This window comes from Mesocricetus auratus, unplaced genomic scaffold, assembly GCF_017639785.1.
Source record: "Mesocricetus auratus isolate SY011 unplaced genomic scaffold, BCM_Maur_2.0 Super-Scaffold_100043, whole genome shotgun sequence".
Lineage (NCBI taxonomy): Eukaryota > Metazoa > Chordata > Mammalia > Rodentia > Cricetidae > Mesocricetus > Mesocricetus auratus.
Window position 1 is genome coordinate 6,044,564 of NW_024429220.1, and position 22,669 is coordinate 6,067,232.

The window sequence follows — 22,669 nt, forward strand, 5'->3', positions numbered from 1 at the left end:
ATTTACCACAGGCGCTATCACTGTCAAGGCCCCATCTTCTTTACAAGCTTCTTTAAAGTTGTCAGGGATAGAGGTGGTTATGGACCCAGAAGCTCATGTTCAGGAAATGGCCGAAGACCGTGAAGGTGGTGGTGTGACAGTTTCAGGTAAGGGGTCTTTGTGGCCGTGCGTGGGTGAATGAGCATTGGCCATGCGTGCGGGGCAGTGTGTTAGCTGCGGTTTCAGTCTTTTCCACTCTCTCTCTCTAGAGTTTGACACTTCTTCCAGCGATTATCAGTGACATAATGCGACACTGGTGACGGCCTCCTTCAGTCATTTAGGGTCACTCGGGGCTCTGTCCTTTAGAAAATGTACTGAAATCTTTTTCCTGGGGGACAGAAGTCTAATTCTTGAAAATTAACATGTATCATTGTGTAAGCCTTATTAACTGCATGATTAGACAGGACTCTCGTTTGCCATGCATGCATGCTGGAAATGTGCTCTTTTGGTGTGGCAAATTCTCAGTTCCACAACTCACACCTTTTGGACCTTTTCATTACATCTAGTTACACTAATGGCTATAGTATTTTTTTGTTGGTTTTTTGAGACAGAGTTTCTCTGTGGCTTTGGAGGCTGTCCCAGAACTAGCTCTGTAGACCAGGCTGGTCTCGAACTCACAGAGATCCGCCTGCCTCTTCCTCCCAAGTGCTGGGATTAAAGGCGTGCATCACCAATGCCCGGCTGGCTATAGTATTTTTAAGTATTTGTTTTAATGGTTTCTAAAAGCAATGCCGGCAATGCCACATTTGCTGCAGGCTTACTCGTGACATAGTGGCCAAAGGAAGAGTGTGAGAGGCTGCTCTTCCTTCACAAAGTCAAGCTCAGCTTTAAAAGTTCTTCTAGGTCATGAGCGCTAAGAGTGCAGTCTACTAAAACAAATAGGATATTGACAAAAGGATGATAAGAGGAAGATTTGTGCGTTCCCAGGTCTGATGCCGCGCCTAGTAGGCGGAATCATTACTACAAGTTAGAAATGAGATCAATATCAGATCGTGTTAATTGTGCTAAGGATCAACTAGAGACGGGGTAGGTTGATTGTATTTGTCTCTTCTAGGCAAGGTCTCCCCGAGTAGTCCAGGATGGCCAGATTTATAATCCTTCTGTTTTAGCCCGCCAAGTACTGCCACCATGTTTAGACTAAAGAGTTATCTAGTACCATCTCATCTCAAACCATATATATGTATATAATATATATATACACATACATACATACATACATACATACATACATATATCCATCCTTCTCTAGCCTAGCTCTTTTCCTTTCTGTCCTTTCCTGACTTTACTTGGACAGTCACTCAACAAACATTTCTGCAGTCAGACACTGCTAGAAGCTAGGAATGCAGAAGCCATACAAAGCTGATCTTCTGGCCCCTTGAGGAGCTTGTATTCTATCTAGAAAACCCAGTGCCAGGCAGGCGCACGTTATGAAGGTGTGTGGTGCTGTGCAGTCTGCAGTACTGCATCTAAATGAGATTAGCATGAGTTGGAGAAGATGGAGTGAGACATGGCGAAAGTACCAGAGTACAGAGGGAAAGTGGATTAAAGGGCCTGAGAATCGGGTGGAGTCGCTTGACTTGGATTTCATACTGAGAGTACTGAAGAGCTTTAGAATGCTCACTCTAAGTTTCCCACAGTGGAGGGTGAAAGCAAAGCTAGTCAGAGGCTACAGTGGATTGATTCAGTGGGGGCTGGCCTCTGCAGTAGCCGCCTCTCCCTCAACAGAAGGTCCTTTCTAATTCTGGTGGGAGGAAAGGCCAGTGAATGCTATGAGGACACACAACATTTATTGGTTTTTAAAGCTTTAGCGTCTTTTGTCTTTTTCATGTGCGTTTAGTGCCTAAACTCTGGCTCTCCTTCCTGAAGCAGGGGAAGAATTCTTGGGCAGTGCTGCTGCAGAAAGACCCTGCAGGCTAGCCCTGGGGCTGGTCTGGTGCTGCCTCCGCCTAGTGCTCTGGAGTGACAGGACAGAGGGCCTCGTGGGAAGCAGCAGCACTCTCTGTGAACCACTGGGGTGGTGGTTCCTAAACTGTTAGCTTCCCAAAGTAGGGGCCTATTTAAAGTAGAGACTGACTCAGAGCATCAGGTCACATGACTCTCCCACACAGATGTCTAACTGAAACCTAATTTAAAACATGTAAGTTTTGTTAGGAGCAGCTGAACTCAGCTCATCTGGGCCTCTGCATGGCCTACGAGGCAGAGACACAGATGCTATCCTCACTCCTAAGAGCTCTGGTTGTGTCTGCAGCCTGACCTCTGGGGAATTTCGCTAAGAAGCCTTTCCAGTCAGATTAGCCCCTCAGGCTCAAGCTTTGCCTGGGTTTTTCATGTGTCACCTGTCCTGAGTTCCTCTTTGTGGTTTCCCCTGCTCTAGGTGTCACTGAAAACTAAGTCTAGGTTGTATACCTCCTGAAGTGGTTGGTCGGTATCATGAGGTACTCTGTGGTCACTCAGGCTGAAGTGCCAGCTGCTGAGACTCGCTGCGTTCTCTGAGTGCATTCTCCAATTTCCATGAGCATCTTGATGCTGCTTTGTGTGCTGCCCATAAATGGCAAGGTGAACAAGTTGTGAATGACTTCGGTAACATCTTTTAAATACGCTGATTTCTCTACAGCTTTTAGAGTTCAGTCCCATCGATTTAGATATGAAACGTGGTCATGTATATGTAGCCTCCATGAAATGCCTGTAGTACAGTAAAGGGAAAGTACCCAGATAAAAGACTGTTTGTCCTGCTTCTCTATGCGGAAGCCAGCACTACTGCTCAGCTACATGTCAGACACGGGTAGAACATAGGAACCCCATCTACTCAAGAGTTCTCAGCATATGACTGTGTAGGATGGAAAACTGGGCCGAGACTTACGCTTGATCCCAGAGCCCACACCACCTGTTTAAAACAAACAGAAACAGGGCAGGTAGCAGTCTGCTTATTTATAGTCATAGCCCTGGAGAGGTGGTGGCAGGCTGCCTCCTGGGCCCTCTGGCTAGCCAGTCTAGCTGACTCAGTGAGTTCCCGGCCGTCTGAGGAAACCTGTTTGAAAATACGGGTGAAGAGGACCCAAGGAACAATCCAGAGGCTGTCCTCTGTCCTCTACACTAGAGAGTCAGGTCAGAGGCTGTCCTCTGGCCTCTACACTAGAGAGCCAGGTCAGAGGTTTGGAAAGAAGTTGAAATGTGATGTATGTCCTTATATTCCATTTTTTAAAATCTAAGGATAGATTCTATTGCTCCGAATAAGAAAAAAAAGTGCATCCTTTTGACATGACTTTTAGAAATAACTGCTGGTTTTAGAATACACAGAGGTAATTTGTTAGTGGTATATGTATATTTAGGATCATATGGCGAAAATTCGGTAACTGAAAACAGAATGCTATCAGATTTGTGTATGTAAGACTTTTTCTTTTTTTATGTTCACTGGTGTTTTGCCTGCACGTGTCTGTGTGAGGTGTCAGAAGCCCTGGAACTAGAGTTGTACACAGTTGTGAGCTGCCACGTGGATGCTGGGAATTGAACTGAGTCCTCTCACTCTTAACCACTGAGCCATCTCTCCAGCCTGAATGCTTTCTAAAACATTTACTTAAATATGCTGATGGAGACTTAATGCAGGAACTGTTTTCATATCATTCATGCTCTTCCGTTGTATTTATTATGTGTGAGATCTTGGAAGTACCATGCGCCATTGCTAATGTCTACCTAAAGGATCAGGTTTTGCTTCTGTTCATTAAGCTTTGTCTGTAAAGGCTGATAGCATTTATGTGTCATTTTGGAAAAGACAGATCTCCCAGGCAAGATGTAGCTACAGGGATTAAGTTTCCCTCTTACCTGAAACAATGACAGAGGAATAATAAAGCACATTTGTCATTAGTTGTTAAGACACTGACATCAGGCACCCAACAGAAGTGGTCACTGAGGGATAGAAGCAAATGAGAAGCATGTTGTTTATGGCTTTAATGGCATCAGCAGGCTACAGCACAATGGGGAGAGGGAGCTGCTGCAGGCTCTGGCTGACTCTGCTGAGGGGACTGAGAGCAGCTTCCACAGCCCAGGACGCTAGCTGTCAGTTTAGAGTTCCCAAGGGAATGGAGTCTGCTGCTCACACAGGTCTAGGACTTTGTCAAGACCTTTTCTGCAGTTACAGAGATGATCATGTGGTTTTTGTTTCTCAATCCACTTACCTGATTTATTACATTTGTTGACTTAAATATGTTGAACCATCTTGTGTCTCCTGGATACAATTTGCCTATATTAAACCTGCAAGTGTTAATATTGGGGATTTTTGTGTCTGTGTCTTTCAGGGATATTGACCGGAAGTTTTCTTTCTTTGTGGTGCTTTATCTGGTTTGGGTAGTAGACCGATACTGACTTCATTGGAGTTTGGAAGTATTCCATCTTTTTCTATGTCTTTGAATAATTTAAGAAGTATTGGTTATGGTACTTCCCTGAAATTCTGGTTCTACTATGAATCCATCTAGGCTTGGACTTTTTGACATTGAGGACTTTATGGGTCTGTATTGGTGAACTTTTCTTGGTTGAACTTTGGTGGTTTGGATAAATACAGACATTTGTCCATTTCTTTTAAGTTTTCTAACTTAATGGAGTATAAGTTGTTAAAGAATTCTCTTATAGTATTCTGAATTTCTTTGTATCTGTTGTAATATTTGCCTGTTTATTTTTGATTCTGTTAATTTAGATAATCTTTTTCTTCTGGTTAGTTTGGCCAAAAGACTGCCAATCTTATTTTTTCAAAGAACTAGTTCTTAGATTCTTTGTGTTGTTTTCCTTGATCTCATCTCTTTAATTTCTACCCTGATTTTTATTATTTCCTGCCATATATTGGACTTTGTTTTGGTTTGTTCTTGTTTTTCCAAATTCTTGAATTGGTTCATTAAGTCATTTATTTATGTTCATTCTGTTTTTTAATGTAGGAGGTGCGAGTTATAAATTGCCCTTTTTAGGACTGCTTTTAATGTCTTCCCAGAGGCTTTATTTTACTGTGTTTTCATTTTCATTTAGTTCCAAGAATTTTTTTCTTGATTTCTTTGACTCATTCATCATTTAGTAATGTGTTGTCTAATCTTCCCGAGTTTGTGTAATTGTAAGAAAATTGTTTGTTTTTTATTTTAAGCTTCGTTGCACTGTGCACTGTGGTCAGATAAGATACATGGAATTATATAATTTATTCTGATTTTATTAAGATTCGGTTTTTGTTCAGGATGTGGTCTGTTTTAGAGAAATTTTCATGGGCTGCTGAGTAGAATGTGTATACTTTGTCATTTGAATAGAATTTCCCATTAATCAATCTATCTGTTAAGTCAACGGACGCATAATTTCATTCAATTCTGACATGACTCACTTTTTTGTTCATATGACCTATTTATTAATTGGTGAAAATGGAGTGTTAAAATTGCCTACTGAGTTTAAGCTAGTCTGTGCTAGTCTGTGCTTTTAATTTCAGTAGTACACACTTCATGAAATTGGGTGCGCTACAGTTTGGTGGGTATATATTTGAGATTCTCACAGCTTCTTGGTTAACTGTTCTTTGATTGGAATAAAGTGTCTCTCTGATTAGCTTTGGTTTGAAGTCTTTTATAAAAGACTTAGGGTAGTGACACTTGTTCACTTCCTGGTCCCATTTATTTATAATACCTTCCCCATCCTTTCAAACTGTCTGTAAAGATGAGTTTCTCGTAGACAACAGAAAGATAGAGTTTGTTTCTTACAGTCAAACTAGCTCTTGCAACTTAACCCATCTCCATTCATCTGTGTGCTGCCCCAAGGCTTGTGGTTTCACCTCTCTCCCATTCTCCATCTGACTGGTGGCCTTCTGACTCCACCCTTCCTCAGCCCATCATCCTCAGTTTGACTTTCCCACATAGCTTTATCCTGTTCAGCTATTGGCCAGTCAGCTTATTAAATCAGTCATGTGACAAATCTTCACAATGTACAAAGGGAATATTCCACAGCAGGGTTCATTTGGTGACAAGAGATATCCACTTGTGTGCCCCGACCCGCGGGACATTCATCGTGGGGCTGGAGGGTACCTAGGGGAAAGACAAGGGCAGGAGATAGGAAAGAATGGACGCCAAGACAGAAGTCTGATCAAGGCGACACCTTTATTTCACCCAAAGGGATTTATATAGGGAAGGGAGGAGGGGAAGGAATGGGGATGTGCTGCAGCTGCGGTGAGCCTGGTGGGGCAAAGGTCAGTGGGAGGGGTAGCCCTCTGTGCTGCCTGGAAACCTAATTCACAGGGCACAAGTTTGGGGGTAGAGCCTCCTGTGTTGCTAGGTAACCTGACCGTAGGTTCTTACTTTATCTGTCTCCATCTCTCCTATGTCCTCATCTAACTCCTGATGGAATTGGGGGCTTTCTGTTGAGCATCTTTAACTGCTAAGTAAGCTGCAGGCCTGTTTCTGGAATTTGGCAGAGGTAGCAGGGTGGTCCAGTGTCACGTACTCTCTCTGAGGGTTGAGTCACGTCTTCTCTTATGAGTACGTGAGGCAGACGTATCTGGTTGATGGCCGGAGGCCCCTGACACTTGTGAATCTGTGTCCCAGACAAATTTGATGATTTCATTTTGGTGATTATTTGGCCATTCATATTCATATTTCATTTAAATTGCCTTCAAATAAGTTGTATTTTAGGAAGCTTCTAACATAGTGTCTATTCTACCCCTCAAATGTCCCTTAATTGTAACCTGTTTCTCCCTGTATCCACTCCTTCATCTCCCTCGCCTCTCCCCCACCTCTCCATAACTGTCAGTTCTATTGCCTTCCTGATGAGATCTGTCTCAGCTTGTCTCTTTGTGATTCTATGGTTCGTAGCTTGGTTATCATTGACTTAACAGTAGATATCTACATAGAAGTATATACATACCATATTTGTCTTTCTGAATCTACCACATTTGGGATTTTTTTTCCTAGTACCATCCAATTAACTGTGAATTTTTCTTTTTCTTTTTTTTTTTTTTTTGAATTTTTCTTTAACAGCTGAGTAATACTCCAGTGTGTAAATGCACCACATTACTTTATTCTTCTGTTGAGGGACATCTAGGATGTTTCTAATTTCTGGCTATTATGAATAGACTAGTTGAGCAAGTGTCTCTATGCTAGGATGAAATGTCCTTTGGGTATATGTCCTGTTTGTTGCATGATAAAGATCAGGAAAGCAAAGCTCCAGTCACTAGCTCTTACCTCTACCTCAGCTCAGATGGAGGGGGCGGGAAGATCCTCAGACTGCTCCCAGCATCCCTGCTCCTCAGATTCACTCAGATGGCTATGCTCCCCTCAGTGTGGCTACAGACTAACTCTCAGACTGAGTGCCTCTACCTTTTACACCTCTCAAATCATGGAATTAAAGGAGTGAGCTCTGATTCACTCTCCAGTAGCCCAGGTGGTCTTGGACTCACAGAGATCCATCTGCCTCTTAACCCTGAGTCCTGGGATTAAAGGTGTGTACCTGGCTTCTATGGCTAACGAGTATGGCTTCTTTGCAACTTTGATCTCCAGTGGCTTTAATAAATCATAAGCAATATCACAATGCCCAAGTATGATTTAGCTGGGTCTTGAGGTAGATAATTTCCATCTTTCTGGGAAACCACCACACTAATTTCCTTAGCGGCGGTTCGGTTCAAGTTTGCAATAAGTGAGTCTTCTTACTCTACATTCTCAAAAGCTTAGCTTGTGTTATTGATCTTATGCGGATATGGGGGTGTCTCTTCCCTGCCCATACCACCAAGACCAGATCATTCCCAACGATGGAGTCAGTCAGCCGTACTGTGTTGCCCAGGGGAGACACAGCGCCTGCTCTCCTCAGTACCTCAGGCGGTGAGAGGTAGGCCTAGCTCTTCACTTTCGTGACCCAGGAGCTAACCTCCACCTGCTGCAGACAGTGAGGTCAGGGGAGACGTCTCTCCACACTTGTGCCCTTGGGGGGCTTGTCTCTGTCCTGCCAGCAGGGCTAGCTCTAGCGAGCTGCCTTCCTGAGTGCTGCAGTTGGCAGGTGTCAGGCGGGTTCACTAGTTCTCATGACCCCAGGGTGGTGGGGAGGGAGAACATTTCCCCTACCTCTCACACCTTATGCAGATGAGGGGTGGGGTCACAGGGCTCGCTCTACTGTGGTGCTCAGGTGAGGTACAGGCCGGCTCTCCCACCTGCTATAGGTGGTGAGGGGCAAGGGGTCATCTTTGTCTCACCCTTACCACCACACGACAGACAAGAGCCAGAGCCAGAGCCAGAGCCAGCTCTCCCGAGCTCCCACCAACAGGGTCAGCTCTGTCATGCCGCCCGGGCAGGGTCCAGGACCCACTCACTCTTATGCTGTGACCAGTGAGGGCAGGGCCAGTCCTCCTAAGTGTTGCCGCCAGTGAGGTGCGGTCCCACTGTGCGCGTCCCTGCCCTCTCAGCCTTCCATAGTAACAGGAGCCACAGACGTCAACATAGGCCATGGCCGAGGCAGGCCATGGGCACAGACATGGCAGCAGCCCAGTCCCAGACAGCTTTGCAGGCCCAGGTGGCAAGCAAACCATCCACGTCAGCCCTCCCTCACTGCCGCCACCTGGTGGCTCTGCCTCTCTCCACGGGTGGGACCATTTGCCTCTTCCATGCCCCGCCGTGCATTTGCTCACTCAGTAGAGCCCACGGTACTGCCTGGTGGCCTGTGTTTTCTCCTTAGGGCCCGGGGCAGACAGCCTGGACAGCATGTGGAGCTTTGTCTCCCGCTGATGCCCGGCTTTATTACATCTTTATATATTCTGGATATTATCCCTCTATCAGATGTATAGTTGGTAAGAATCCTTTTCCATAGGTTGCCACAGTGCCCGAATGACAGTGTCCTTGCCATGTAGAAGCCTTTCTGTTTTGCGAGGTCTCATTAACTGTTGATCTTAGTGGCTGTGCTATCGGTATTCTGTGCAGAAAGTCGTCTCCGTGCCAATGAGTTCAAGGCTATCCCCCACTGTATCGTCTACCAGGCTCAGTGTGTCTGGTTTTATGTTGAGGTCTTTGATCCATCCATGTGGAATCTTTTGTGCAGGTTGAGAAGTATGGATCTATTTGCATTCTTCTACATTCAGACATCCAGTTTGACCAGCACTAGTTATTAAAAATTTGGCCTTTCTTTTCCGGCTTCTTTATCAAAAATCAGGAGTTCATAGGTGTATTTATGTCTGGGCATTCTACTCAATTCTATTTATCAGCATGTCTGTTTTTATGCCAATCCCTTGCCATTTTTATTATAGCTCTGCTGTACAATTTGAACCTCTGGAAGTTCTTTTGTTATTCAGGATTGTTAGCTATCCTGGGATTTTTTTTTTGTTGTTTTCCTTTCAAGATCTGTGAAGGATTGTGTTGATTGCATTGAATCTCTAGATTGCTTTTGACAGGGTGGCTATGGATTCATGAGCATGGGAGACTTTTCCGTCTTCTGACGTCTTCTTCAGTATCTTAAAGTCTTTCACTGCTTGATTAGATTACCCAAAATTTTTATCTTTCTTAAGGATATTGTTAAAGGTGTTGTTTCCCTGATTTTTTTTCTTAGCCCATTTGTCACTTTTATATAGGAGGGCTACTGATTTTTGTGAGTTAATTTGTATCCAGCTACGTTGCAGAAATTGTTTATCAGCTGTAGGAGTTTCTGATGCAATTTTTAGGGTCACTTATGTATGCTATCTTATCATCTGCAAATAAAGGTAGCTTGATCTCCTCCTTTCTGATTTGTATCGCCCTGATTTCTTTCAGTTGTCTTATTGCTCTAGCTAACACTTCAAGTACTAATAGGTATGGAGAGAGTAGACAATTTTGTCTTTTTCCTGTTTTTTGGAATTAATCTGAGTTTCTCCCCATTTAAGTGGATGCTGGCTATAATCTTGCTGTGAATTGCCTTTATTATGTATCCTTAATCTCTCAAGGACTTTTATTATAAAGGGGTGTTCAATTTTTGTCAAAGGCCTTTTTTGCATCTAATGAGATTAAAATGTGTGTTTTTTTCTTTCATTTTGTTATATGGTGGGTTACATTGACATATTTTCCCATGTTGAACCATCCCTGCATCTCTGGGATGAAGCCTACTTTATTACTTTTTTGATGTGTTCTTGGTTTCAATTTACAAGTATTGAGATCTTTTTTCTTGCATCTATGTTCATAAAGGAAATTGGTTTGTAATTCTCTTTCTTTTGGGTCTTTGTGGTTTGAGCATCAGGGTAACTGTGGCCTCATAAATTGAATTAGGCAATAGCCTTTCTGTTTCTATTTTGTGGAATAATTTGAGGAGTATTGGTATCAACTCTTCTTTGAAAGTCTGATAGAATTCTTTGCTACAACCATCTGGCCTTGGATTTTTGGGGTTGGGAGACTTTTAATGAATGCTTCTATTTCACTGGGGGTTATAGATCTATTTAAATTGCTCATCTGATCTTGATTTCACTTTGCTAAGTTATATGTATAAAAAAAACCTGTCCATTTCTTTCAGAATTTCTAATTTTGTGGAGCACAGGTTTTTAAAGTAGGATCTTGTGATTCTCTAGGTTTCCTCAGTATCTCTTGTTATGTCCCCGTTTCATTTCTAGTTTTGTTAAGTTAGATATTCTCTCTATGTCTTTCTGTCAGTTTGGATCAGGGTTTATCAAATCTTCTTTTCTCAAAGAACCAACTCTTCATTTTGTTTATTGTTTGTTTCTCTTTTATTTATTTTACTTGAGTTTTATCATTTCTTGACATCTACTCATTTTGGATGTGAATTCTTCCTTAGAACTTCAGGTTTGCTGTTAAGTTACTAGTTTGAGAGCTCTCCAATTTTTTATGTAGACACTTAGTGCTACTTTTCCTTTTAGAACAGCCTTCAATGTGTCCCAAAGTTTGGGTATGTTCTGTATTCATTTTCATTCAATTCTAGAAAGTCTTTAATTTCTTTCTTAATTTGTCTTAATCCACTTTGCAATTAGTTGTTCCATTTCCATCACTTTGCAGGCTTTCTCTTGTTTCTGTTGTTGATATCTAGTTTTAATCCATGGTGGTCTGATAGGAAGGATGCCAGGTGTTATTTCAATATTTTTCGTATCTGTTGAGTTGCTTTGTGACTAAGTATGTGGTCAGTTTTGGAGAAAGTTCCATGAGGCACTGAGAAGAAGGTATATTCTTTTGTATTTGAGTGAAATGTTCTGTAGATATCTGTTAGGTCCATTTGGTTTATAATGTCAGCTGGCTCTAGCATTTCTCTGTTTGGCTTTTGTCTAGATGGCCTGTCTGTTGGTGAGAGTCGGGTATTTAAGGCTCCCACTATCAGTTTGTAAGGTCCAATATGTGATTTGAACTATGGTAGTGTTTCTTTTATGAATTTGGATGCCCTCGTGTTTACATTTACTTGCATAGATGTTAAGAATTGTAGTGTCCTGTTGGTGGATTTTTCTTTTAAGTATATATTGTCCTTCCCTATCTCTTCTGATTAGTTTTTGTTTGAGTTTTTTTTATTTCGGATATTAAAATGACTACACAAGCTTTTTTCTTAGGTTCACTTTCTTGGTGTATGTTTCTCCATCCTTTTACCCTGAGGTGACGTCTATCCTTGATGTCTAGGTGTGTTTCTTGGATGTAGCCGAAAGGTGAATTCTGTCTGCACATTCATTTCCATGTCTTTTTATTGGGGAATTGAGACCATATACGTTGAGAGATACCACTGAGTAGTGTTTGTTCATTCCTGTTATTTTGTTGTTGTATGTGCACACATGTCTGCATGCATATTCCCTCTTTTGATGTGTTTGTCTGGGATTAATTCCTTGTGTTTTCTTTAGGTTGGAGTTTTCCTTCTAGCAACTTCAATAGGGTGGATTTGTAGATACATACTGCTTAAATTTGGTTTTATCATGGAAAATCTTATTTTCTCCATCTATCATTAATTGCTAGGTATAGTAGTCTGGGCTGGCATCTGTGGTCTTTTAGAATCTGTCCAGGCCCTTCTGGATTTTAAAGTCTCCACTGAGAAGTCATGTTACTCTTTCTACCTTTCAGCTTTTAATACTGTTTGTTCTGTATATGTTGTGTCTTGATTATTATGTGACTATTATGTGACAAGGGAACTCTTTTTGTTGTTGTTGTTTTTGTTTTTCCAGTCTATTTGGTATTTTGTATACTTCTTGTACCTTTGTAGGAATTTCCCTCTTTAGATTAGAGAAAATTTCTTCTGATTTTGTTGAAAATACTTTCTGTGGCTTTGACCTGGGTTTCTTCTCCTTCTTCTATTCCTGTTATTTTAGATATGATCTTTTCATAGTGTCCCAGATTCCTTGGATGTTTTGTGCCAGGAACTTTTTTTTTTTTTTTTTTTTGGTTTTTCGAGACAGGGTTTCTCTGTATTGTTTTGGAGACTGTCCTGGAACTCGCTCGGTAGACCAGGCTGGCCTCGAACTCACAGAGATCCGCCTGCCTCTGCCTCCCAAGTGCTGGGATTAAAGGCGTGCGCCACCAACGCCCGGCGCCAGGAACTTTTTATATTTAACATTTTCTTTGACCAAGATATCTATTTCTTCTATGTATGTCTTCAGTGCCTGAAATAATCTCTTCCACCTCTTGTATTCTGTTGGTGAGTCTTGCCTCTGAGGTTCCTGTTCAAGTTTCCAATTTTTCATTTCTAAATTTCCCTCAGTTTGGGTTTTCTGTATTGATTCTATTTCCACTTTCACGTCTAGAATGCTTTTATTCATTTCCTTCCTTTGTTTGTCTTTTCATTAATTTCTGCAAGGGACTTATTAATTGTCTCTTCAAGGAGCTCTATCATATTCATAAAAGCTATTTTAAGGTCTTTTTCTTGTGTTTCGGCTGTGTTGCAATACTCAGGGTCTGCTGTGGGAGGGTTTGTGGGCTCTAGTGGAGATATATTGTCGTGGTTGTTACTGTGTTTTTACACTGGCATTTAGGCATCTGGATTTGGAATGATTATAATTCTTGGTACCAATATCTAGCCTTGTCTTTGTTGGGCGGGCATTTTGTCCCTATTTTCTGTTGTCCTCTCTGGTTCTTAGGAGAGTGTGGTAGCTGCGAGTTGCCTGTTATGAAGTTTCTTCTGGAATCTGGTAGGTGTGGCCACTGGGGGGTCCAGGTAAAATGTGTTTCTAGTTATTGGTGGCTATGAGCTGGACAGCTGGAGTGCAGGAGGAGGGAAAGCCCAGAGGTAGCCTACCTGGGTCTGTATTATAGGCGTGGCTGTTGCAGTCTAAGGAAGGGAGATAGGCTGGGAGGAAGAGGCTGTCCATGGTAAGCAGCCACTGGACGACAGCTACCAGAATGGAAAGTAGGTGAGAGTGCAGGAGCCTCTCTGTGTCCCTGCCACATGTGGTGGCCACCACACTGACCTGATGATAACGCCTGCTCTACCCACTAGACCAGAAAGAAACTCTTCACAGAAGTCTTAGATAATCACAGAACTTAGTAGTGGGCAGCAGACAGGTCTTAGACCAGCCATGGCTTTAGAACTGCCTCAAGTCATAAATGCAGAGATCAGAGACTTATTCTAGCTGCAGTCTTAAACAGCAGAGTTACAGAAGGAAGGCACCTGGCAGCACTCAACAGCTGTAATGGTCCTGCTACCATCTGCTCAGAGATTATCAGGCATTCAAAGAGGAGAGAACAGATCGTGGTATCTGTACTATAACCTCAGCATTAGGGAGGCAGAGACAAGAGGGAAAGCACGACCTGTAATAAAGAAAAGAGATAAGCCACTGCAGACACAGATGTTAGAATTAATAGAAAAGGAAGCCAAGACGATAGCTTTTTCCTCGTCTTCCAAAGGTAAGACTAGCAAAGTGTAAGAAAGAAGAAAATTACGTCTGAGAAATGGAAGTTACAGTGTCTGAGATGAAAAGTGCAATAGACAGATCAGATGTTGCAGAGGAAGAGTCACTGAAGGGTTATTTCTTGCTATGTGTCTAGAAGACTCTACTAACTTTGTTACTCCAATTAGCTGATGGAAAATTTAATGGATGGAGTTCCATTTGGACTAGCTCAAAGATTTTTTTCTGCTGTAATGACTTCTTGTTAAAATATCTTTGGTTGTGCTTTGATTGAGAGAAGGTTAAAATACTTCTGACAGAATTAAAGTATTTATATTTTGAAGTAGAACGTATGTGTTGTTAGGTTTTGTGTAGAAATGTGTGTTAAAATTATAAAAGTTTAGAATAATGATTTGCGCATTGTTTCATAGGTGTGAGATTTATTTCCTAGCCAGTGGTAAATTTTGTTAGGGAGCTGAGTTGTCACTGACATCTCTGAAGCCCCAACACGCTTCATGTGGTGTATCTGCCAGGGTGTGGTTAGTGACACTTCGGTCCCAGGGCTCTGCACTTTAGTCTGCTGTCTGAAGTAGGAGTGCTACCTTGCTGCAAATGTAAACAATTCCCGGGAGCCTGCCTCAGTCTGTTAGCTTGTGCAGGTTTGATCAGGTGTGTTCTAAGTTGACTAGAAGAACTTGGAAATGATGTGTTTGGGGAGATCTCAGCAGGAGACTAAGGAGTAAATGGCAGAGTTAAACCAGTGTAGAACATTGTTCTTCCCATTTATTGGGAGGCATACTACCTCAGAAAACTGTCTCCATTTTTAGGCAAAGAGACATATAAGGATAAGGTTTTGGAACCCCAGGTTCCAGTGTATTGCAAGGCTTCCCTCGGAAAGATCTGTAAACAGATCTGCACAGATTCAGGCCAGAGGACCAAGAGCTTTCAGTGAAGTACCTGTTGACAAGACAGGCTGATCACAGCCTAAAGGCAGTTTGTAGCTGTCTTGATTTGAGGGTAGAGGGTAGCTGAAGTCACTGTCTGTGTGTGTCACCAGCAGTAGCCCTGCTCTTGGCCTCTCCTGCTGCAGAAGGAAATGGGGACATCAGCGTCTCACTCCATAAGACAAACACACTTACTGAAGCAGGGTGAGTGCTGCATGTTAAGGATAAGGCCCAGGAAGGCTTCCTGTTGTTGATGCTTTATTATCGGTGCTAAGCAGTGTTCAACACAAAAATTAGAGATTTTGCCTTTCCTCCGTGTTTGTTTGAGTCACTAGAAAAGAAATTCTGTATTGTAGAAAAACCATAGTTCACTGGGCGGTGGAGGCACATGCCTTTAATCCCTTGGGAGGCAGAGGCAGGCAGATCTCTCTGTGAGGCCGGGCTGGACCAACAGCCTCCAAAACAATACAGAGAAACCCTGTCTCGTTAAAAAAAAAAAAAAACCACAAACAAAAAGAACCATAGTTCAAGGTCTCTCAGCCCACCTATCACAGCAGCACAGACACTTGTTCTCAGGCATTCCTGGCTTTTTCAGATACACTAGTAATATGACTAGCGTAGCTAAATACTGTCCTTGGCCACTAAATTGAACTTGGTGCAATTTTGTATTTCAGGACTCATGAATCAAGCCAGCAGATGTGGACGGTGGATAAAGGCTGTTGCCCCTAAAGGCACTGTAAGTTTTAAACATCAGAGCTGGTTTCAGTCTCTGAAACTGCAGGACTAAGAAAGACTTCAGCTGTGTTTATTAGTTTTAGTGTGGACTAACAGACCGTTGAGTATAAAAATGCAGACACCAGCCAGTATTCATATGAATGTCACAAACAACGGCATTAGCAGGGAATACTGGTGAGCTTTCTCAGGGAGACTTTTGCAAAATGTGCACTTAGTTGTAGAATTCATTTTCTGTTGCTATGTTCCAAATTACAGAACCCCCAAAGTGTGTTCTAAGGCCTCTGATGATGCCTGAAGCCACAGACGGTGTCAGCCGCCGTCCACTGTAGCTTTTCATAAACACACATGCCAGCTGAATGCCCTTTCTGCTCGGCTAAGCATGATGTGCCCTGGTGAGTACTTACCTGGTGGTTCCAATAGCAGATAGCGGCTTCCTTTCCCTTTCTTACCACTCCACACAAGCGCACCCTCCCTGACTGTAGGGCGAGCCCCTCAGCGCATCATTTGTTTTGTTTAACTAAGTTGAGAACTTTTACCTTTTTCCTTAAAGCATTTTGTGGCTTCTCTTTGTCAGGCCCATGCAAATATCACTATGGTTGTGCTTTAAGATAACTGCGACGATGGTTGGATGGCCAGGGTGGCTACCTAGTGACAACAGACACATGTAGCATGCACATGCATAGCAAAGCGATGATTCACATCCTCGTGCTACTTCAGGTGACACATAGTTTAAAACATATGCATTGCTTATTTCTCAACTTTATCCACTCTAAGTTACTGAAGAAATAGAAAACAAATCCTTGGATGGGGGCAAGAGAACGGCTCTACCACACATTTAATGACTTCAGACCACTGTCTTAGCAGCTGATGGTTGGTACTGTTGGCCTTGTGCTCAGTGTCACATAGCTGAAATAAAGATGTTGACCCATCTGGGATATTATGTATAGACCGTGGCGAGAACTCTCTCAAGTTCTCTCACATTATAGAAAAAATCAAATTCCTTATGCCTGTACGACATCATTTTTCTTGCTGGCTTCCACAAACAATCTCTCCTTCTAAAGACTACCTACATGTCATCTCCTTCCTCATGTGGGCCCTCTGTCTTCAAGTAAAACACATGGAGTCCTTCTCACGCTCTGAATGTCTGACTTTCTTGTAAACTCGACAAGTCTCTGCTTGGTTGGCCAAGATATTTAACATGATCATGGGAATATCACATCGCATCCACAGCTCCCACTCAAGAGATGACTATGTGAAGGCACCATTGTTGGAGTCACCTTAGGTTGTTGTATTGTAGCACCAAAGGTGCACAGTTTCTTGTTGTGAATAAAACACTTACCATGTAGGTGAAGCCGGTGCCTCTGATTTTACTGTATCTAGTGTGGGTTGTGATGTACCTCACTGTGGGATGTATGGAGATACAAATACACTTAATAAAATAAGCAGTGCTTTATAGATTTATTCTGTGGACTCAAAACCATACTGAACAGATCAATTTGGTGGATTATGTATTTTGATTTGGATAAATCAGTAATTAAACACAGATTTCAAATAAACATTTCTAATTACAAGTCTCCTTTTATTATTGTCCCATTTCTTTACCTTCTTTCTAATATCTTATTTGTGAAATAAAATCAGCCTTGTTGGTCTGTGACTGTCCTCTTAATGAAATCAAAGTTTATGAGATGAAATGTCTCACATGCTGGGGTATTTTGTGTGGTGATTGAATGTTAAGCTGTTAAGCAAAGGAAACGTGAGGCAGTAAGGTAATTTTTATAATATTTTTCACTCTGAGGCAATTAGAAAAACATTTCATAACTAAAAATAAAGTTGATAAAAGTAGCCAACAACAGCCCAAATGGTCATGAATTACGATCAGCTAAGGATGCCAAAGTCATTAGTGGAATTGTACATAATGTCTTCCTTGCATAGCTTGCTTTTCTAATTCCTACCCCTTCTATTCCATTTCTGTAGCTCTGAAGCTTACCTCCTCGGGATGAATGAACAGGCCTCTCATTCTTGGTTTTAAAAAGAGTTTGGTCATAGATTTTGATGATACCCCTAGAAGGCCTCACTCTCCCTGGGGAGCAAATGGGGTTGGGATGGGGGGACTGGTGGGAGGCATGGGAGGATGGAAGGGAGAGGGAACTGGGATTGATATGTAAATAATATTGTCTCTAAATTAAATAAAAATATATAAAGTTAAAAAAGAAGATAAAAAAATGTTTGGCCATAAAACCACCTCCTGAGTTTCTCGACACTGTAGCGGGGTATGTTCTTCCCTGGCCTGTTCCCCATGCAGATGTTTCTTAGAAGTCCCTGCCTCTTTTATGTCTCCTAGTTGTGTACATGAAACACTTGGGTCAGACTTCTGAAGCCAACTCTCATGCAGCTGCCACAGACCTCCAAATTTAGTTAAAAGCTCACTCTTACCGTAGTTGTTGGCTCAGATCCTAGACTTGACTCCCATGAGCCTTTCTACAACTGATTTCAAAAACATTCAAAAAGAGGGAGGGAAATTATTTAAAAGCATTCAACAGATACAGAATACCCAATAATAACACAGTGTAAGGCCTTTTAAAACTTTTATCCTTTAAATTTTTTTAACTTCATTCCAATTTTGTAGGTAAATAGGCTAACCTCGTTTAGTAGATATGCCACTGAGGGAATAGGGAGAAGGTTGTGCTAATGTCACTGGTACACCTTGTGTATAGCAGCCAAAAAGACCTGCCTCATGTGCTGGCAACATCAAATCCTACAATGGCAAAGATAATGGATTGGATAATGGTAAAAGCCTGTGATAGAAGCATATTAAATTAGTTTTTAAATTTTAACTAAAGGCCAGCTCTTCACAGAAACAAGCTGGAAGGTGCTTTGTTTTGTCTTCTTGGCGTTTCATAGTTACAGATCCTGTGTAGCTCAGCCATGACAAGAAGACCTGAGGTGTCACAGGAGTCTCTTTCTGCTCACACTGCTCTTGTTTCTCTTACATTTGCTTCTGTTGAGGTGAATCTAGGACTGACTTTTAGCTATCCTTTATTGCCAAATGAATGTCAGGAAATTACTTGAAAGCTTCTTTGCCTTTGAAGATGTGTGGCCCTGTCATTTATAAACAAGTTTACAGAGTCTCAGTCATCACCTTGGCTCCAGAGTTAGCCAGTTTTTGTGGCTGTGGCCAGTTTCTTTTTCCTGTCTGGAGAGCAATTCCTACTTGTTAAAAACAAAACAAAAAAAGGCTGTGCCTTTCCAGTCTGTTCCCTACCTTGTACCCTTGGATCTGATCATCTTGTCTAACCTTAGTTTGCTTGGCACTGGAGAAATGGCTTAGTGGTTAAGCCTTTACTGGCCTTGAAGACCCAGGTTTGGTTCCCAGCACCTTCATAACACTCACGTCATCTGTGACACCAGCTCCAGGCCTTTGAGGACTCTTAGACACACACACAGACTCACACAGGCACACATGCATTAAGTAAATAGATGTTTAAAAGTAACTTGATCAGGTTACCTCGGGATCTCATTAGATAAAGGTGACGTTTGCCTTTAAAGTAAGAAGCAAAGGCATGCTGTTATTTCGTGTTGTTATTGGGAGCCAGCAACTAACGTTATTAACAGCAAGTGAGGAAACATTGTCAGTTCCAGAAGTTTCGTTTTCTTACTTGAGGTTGGAGTCTGTACTTTCCTCATCACTGCCGTATGTGTCTTTGACCATCAGTCCTGTGTAATTTCTGAGTTGTATTCTCTTGTGAGTCTCTGCAAGAGGATTGCCTTCAGAGTCGTAGCCAAACCAACTGGGAGGGTTGCTGGAGCTGTACTCCTGATGCTGGACCACAGAGGACATTCTGTGAGCGGCTGCCCTGCAACAGCAGTGCTGAGCATTAGTGAGCTGCAGAAGGGATCCCTCCAGCTTTCAAATTTGACCAAGTTTGGAATTGAAAACTTACTATCACTAGTCACATTCAATGTGGAGCTCCACTTGCCATTAGAGAAAGTCGGGAGTTGTGTGAAAATCAGGCACCCCAGGCAAAGGTATCTGTAGTCCAGCCAGTTAGGGCTCACCAGGCTGTGTGTCTTTATACATGCCCAGGAGCATGAACACTGAAGTCATTTATAGTGCGTTTGAGTAAGTGCTAGGCTTGATGTATCTCCGGTTTCTTTGATGAAGGAGCAACCTGACCCACCCTCCCTGTGAAGACTGATGTGCCAGAATGGACCTTATCACCAGAGTTTACAGACCCCTGTAGATGCATGATGGACTCTAGGAAGGTCCATGAGCTTTCTAAAAGTCTGTGTAGTTTTGTCTCCAGTATATATTTTTCTTGGAATGTTGTGACTTAAAGAGGTTCATAGCCAAGTGGTTATAAATATTGTTAGACGTACTTAGGAAGAAACAAGGAAGCAAAGAAACGCACATGCATGTGCATGCACACAGACATACACACATTTCCTCTTGAGGACAGAGATGCAAAGATTCTCAACACAACACTTATCGTCAATTCCTCAGCATATTAAAAAGATCATTTACTATGATCAAGGTGGTTTCATTGCAGTGGTGTAACAGTGGTATAACATGCAAACCAATAAATGTAATTCAGGGCATAAAGAGACTCAGAAATCACATGATTATTTTAGTAGGTGCATAAATGGCCTTTGACAGCATTAAATATCCATTTATGATAAAGGCTCAAAAACAAAACCCACTAAGGATAGAAGGAGCATACCTCAACATTATAAGGACTATATATGACAACCTATAACAAACACACTAGTTGGGGAAAAACATTTCCTCTAAAATCAGATGTGAGACAATAGTATCCACTCTCTTCACTCTTACTCATTATTACGTTTATATATATATATATATATATATATATATATATATTTTTTTTTTTTTTTGGTTTTTCGAGACAAGGTTTCTCTGTATTGTTTTGGAAGCTGTTCGAGGACAGCCTGGTCTACAGAGCAAGTTCCAGGACAGCCTCCAAAACAATACAGAGAAACCCTGTCTCGAAAAAAAAATTGTGGTATTAAAAACTTAATAGGAGGGTACTGAGAAAAATTCTGAGAAGGAAATTGCTGTTGACCAGTACAGAGAAATGGGCTGGGTTTGGTCACTGCTGTGGCATGCAGTATCACAGGAAAAGAGTGATAGCAAGCCAAGTGTTTCTCCACAGCCATCAGGAGTGCACGGAGGAACATGCACCTCTCTTTGCTCTTTTTTTTTTTTTTTTTTTTTTTTTGCTTTCTGTACCCCTTAGCCCAGCTCTCTCGCCCTCCCAGCCACAAGCAGTTCCAGTGAAACAGCTAACTAGTGGGTCTGTGGCCCAAATAGTGAGCAGCGAGGCTGCAGACGGAGGCCCACTTCCCCTGGTCGCAAGCTCTTCCAGTCTGGGGTGAGTGGGCTGCTTTCCCTGGGGAGATGGACTGAGTGGACTACAGTTCAGTGACAGAACCAGAGCTAAGTGACAAGCAGAAGAATTTGGTCGCCTGCTTGACCGTAGAGAGGAAGGTGCTGAAATTGAAAGGCCTCTGTGAAAGGAATATGAAACTATGAAGTCATTTTAGAAGGGCATCCCAGGTTCAACTGTTCGTGCTATACGAATGGTATAGCCACATGCCATGCTATCCTGGCATTTCTAAGCTTTTCATATCCAGCTGCCTACTTACCCAGAGATGGACCTGCAGAATCGCATCTTAAGGATCCGGAGTTGTTTGCAGCCGATTTCAAGGTCCTGGAGGATCTGGTCTGTAAGTAGGATGCAGCCAGAAATATCCAAAATGTGCAGATAATGGCACTTGGCAGATAATGTCTCCAAACCTCCATCAGTAATCTGCACACACAGTCAAAGTAAGTAGCAGTTATTGAGCAACTCTTTCTCACAGGAGAGCAGTATTTTAATTTAGGGTGCTGTAAAAAATATGGTAGATTAGGTAGCTCAAACATCAAGCACCTAATTCTTACTGTTCTGAAGCCTGGAGAATCCAAGAGCAAGGTGGCTACACATGTACACATATGGTGTCTGGTAGGGTACACGCTTGCAGATGTCTGCCTCGGATCAGGCTCTTAGTGGCTTAGAGAACTCCAGCCTCTGGCTCTTCTTATAAGGACATGACACCATAGTAGCAGCGTCCCTTTCATGGCATCCTCTAAACCTATTTACCTCCCAAAGGCCCCGCTTTGTGACACTGTTACATGAGTGGAGTTTGAGCATTGATGTTCAGTGGTAGGGAAAGGCACAAGCACTTGGCCATAGCAAACAAATGAAGACCAAGTTTATTCCATGAAAACCAGGTTTGTGGTTTAATTACTTCCAATTGAGGTCAGAAGAGTATAAAACCTGTCTCAAGTGACACCGGGGTCTGTTCTTTTTCACTTAAGCATCCTCTGGTCTGGATGAGAAACACTCAAATTTTCCTTGGTAATTAATACCTATTGTGTCATTGTGAAGAACTTAGGAGATGCTCCAGCCATGGAGTGTCCATGCTTGAAGTCCTCTGTAAAGCTTTACCAATTTGGAGAATCATGCCTAATAGCATCACATTGCAGAGCTACTAACACACATGCCCTGAAGTCCGTCTCCATGCAGCTTTGGATTTCCATGACAAGGATCTGAACATCTCCAGTAGGTCATATATAAGAATGAGCTCTCGGTTCTGGAAGGATAGCAGTAGGAGGTGGGCAGAAGGCACAGACAGTGCAAGTCCCGCTCAGACAAATCTTGGCCAGTGTCCCACCATCCTGTAAGTCTGTCCAGCTGTCCTCAGAGGTAATTCAGCCCCATTGCTAGTTTATTTCAGACTTGCCTTTTGATTTATGGATGGACTGAAATTTGCTGCAAAGTAAACTAGATTACTCTCCCCAAAGGAATTTTCCAACTGGATTCAATTTCCTACTTTATATATGAACATTTAAAAAAATACACTATGAGGCTTAGCTCATTGTTTTTAACATGAAGTTGAGAGAATTATGCAGAAAAGCCCTTTGGTTTGAAATGCATACTTTTTAAGTACGGGGGGGGGGGTAGATGCTGTCATTGTCTAGGCATTCCCTGTTTCTGGAACATGCTTGGAACCAAGATTCAGAATGTAACTTGTTCTTACAAAAATTCCTTAGACTTCCTTGCCACTCTATATGAGTCTCCACGGACCTGGTGTCACTGAAAACAGAGACCTTCAGCAATATGGGACAATGGGGTGG

The 22,669-nt window shown here is 42.3% G+C and overlaps 2 protein-coding genes across 9 annotated transcripts in view; one reads left to right on the top strand and one right to left on the bottom strand.

Annotated features, from left to right (window-relative positions):
• The window catches only part of Fam185a (family with sequence similarity 185 member A), a 48,652-nt gene extending 31,607 nt beyond the window's left edge, over positions 1–17,045 (top strand). Inside the window, exons 7-9 of one of the 3 annotated variants that reach the window (XR_001197112.3) lie at positions 12–146; positions 2,414–2,595; positions 15,414–17,045. Coding sequence is in view for 2 of the 3 variants with exons in the window: in XM_005080888.4 (XP_005080945.1) it covers positions 12–146; positions 15,414–15,526 (248 nt within the window). In the remaining variant the exon portion in view is untranslated. The remainder of the gene's footprint in view (positions 1–11; positions 147–2,413; positions 2,596–15,413) is intronic. The other 2 variants (XM_013121103.3, XM_005080888.4) reach the window with 2 other exon arrangements.
• Positions 17,046–18,939: 1,894 nt separating this feature from the next.
• Fbxl13 (F-box and leucine rich repeat protein 13) overlaps positions 18,940–22,669 on the bottom strand; it is a 218,299-nt gene continuing 214,569 nt past the window's right edge. For 5 of the 6 annotated variants that reach the window (XM_040735202.1, XM_040735204.1, XM_040735205.1 and 2 more), the window contains 2 exons: positions 21,139–21,302; positions 18,940–19,328 (listed from right to left, as the gene is read on the bottom strand). In XM_040735202.1, the coding sequence (XP_040591136.1) occupies positions 19,127–19,328; positions 21,139–21,302 (366 nt within the window). In that variant the 3' untranslated portion in view covers positions 18,940–19,126. The remainder of the gene's footprint in view (positions 19,329–21,138; positions 21,303–22,669) is intronic. The other variant, XM_040735203.1, reaches the window with a different exon arrangement.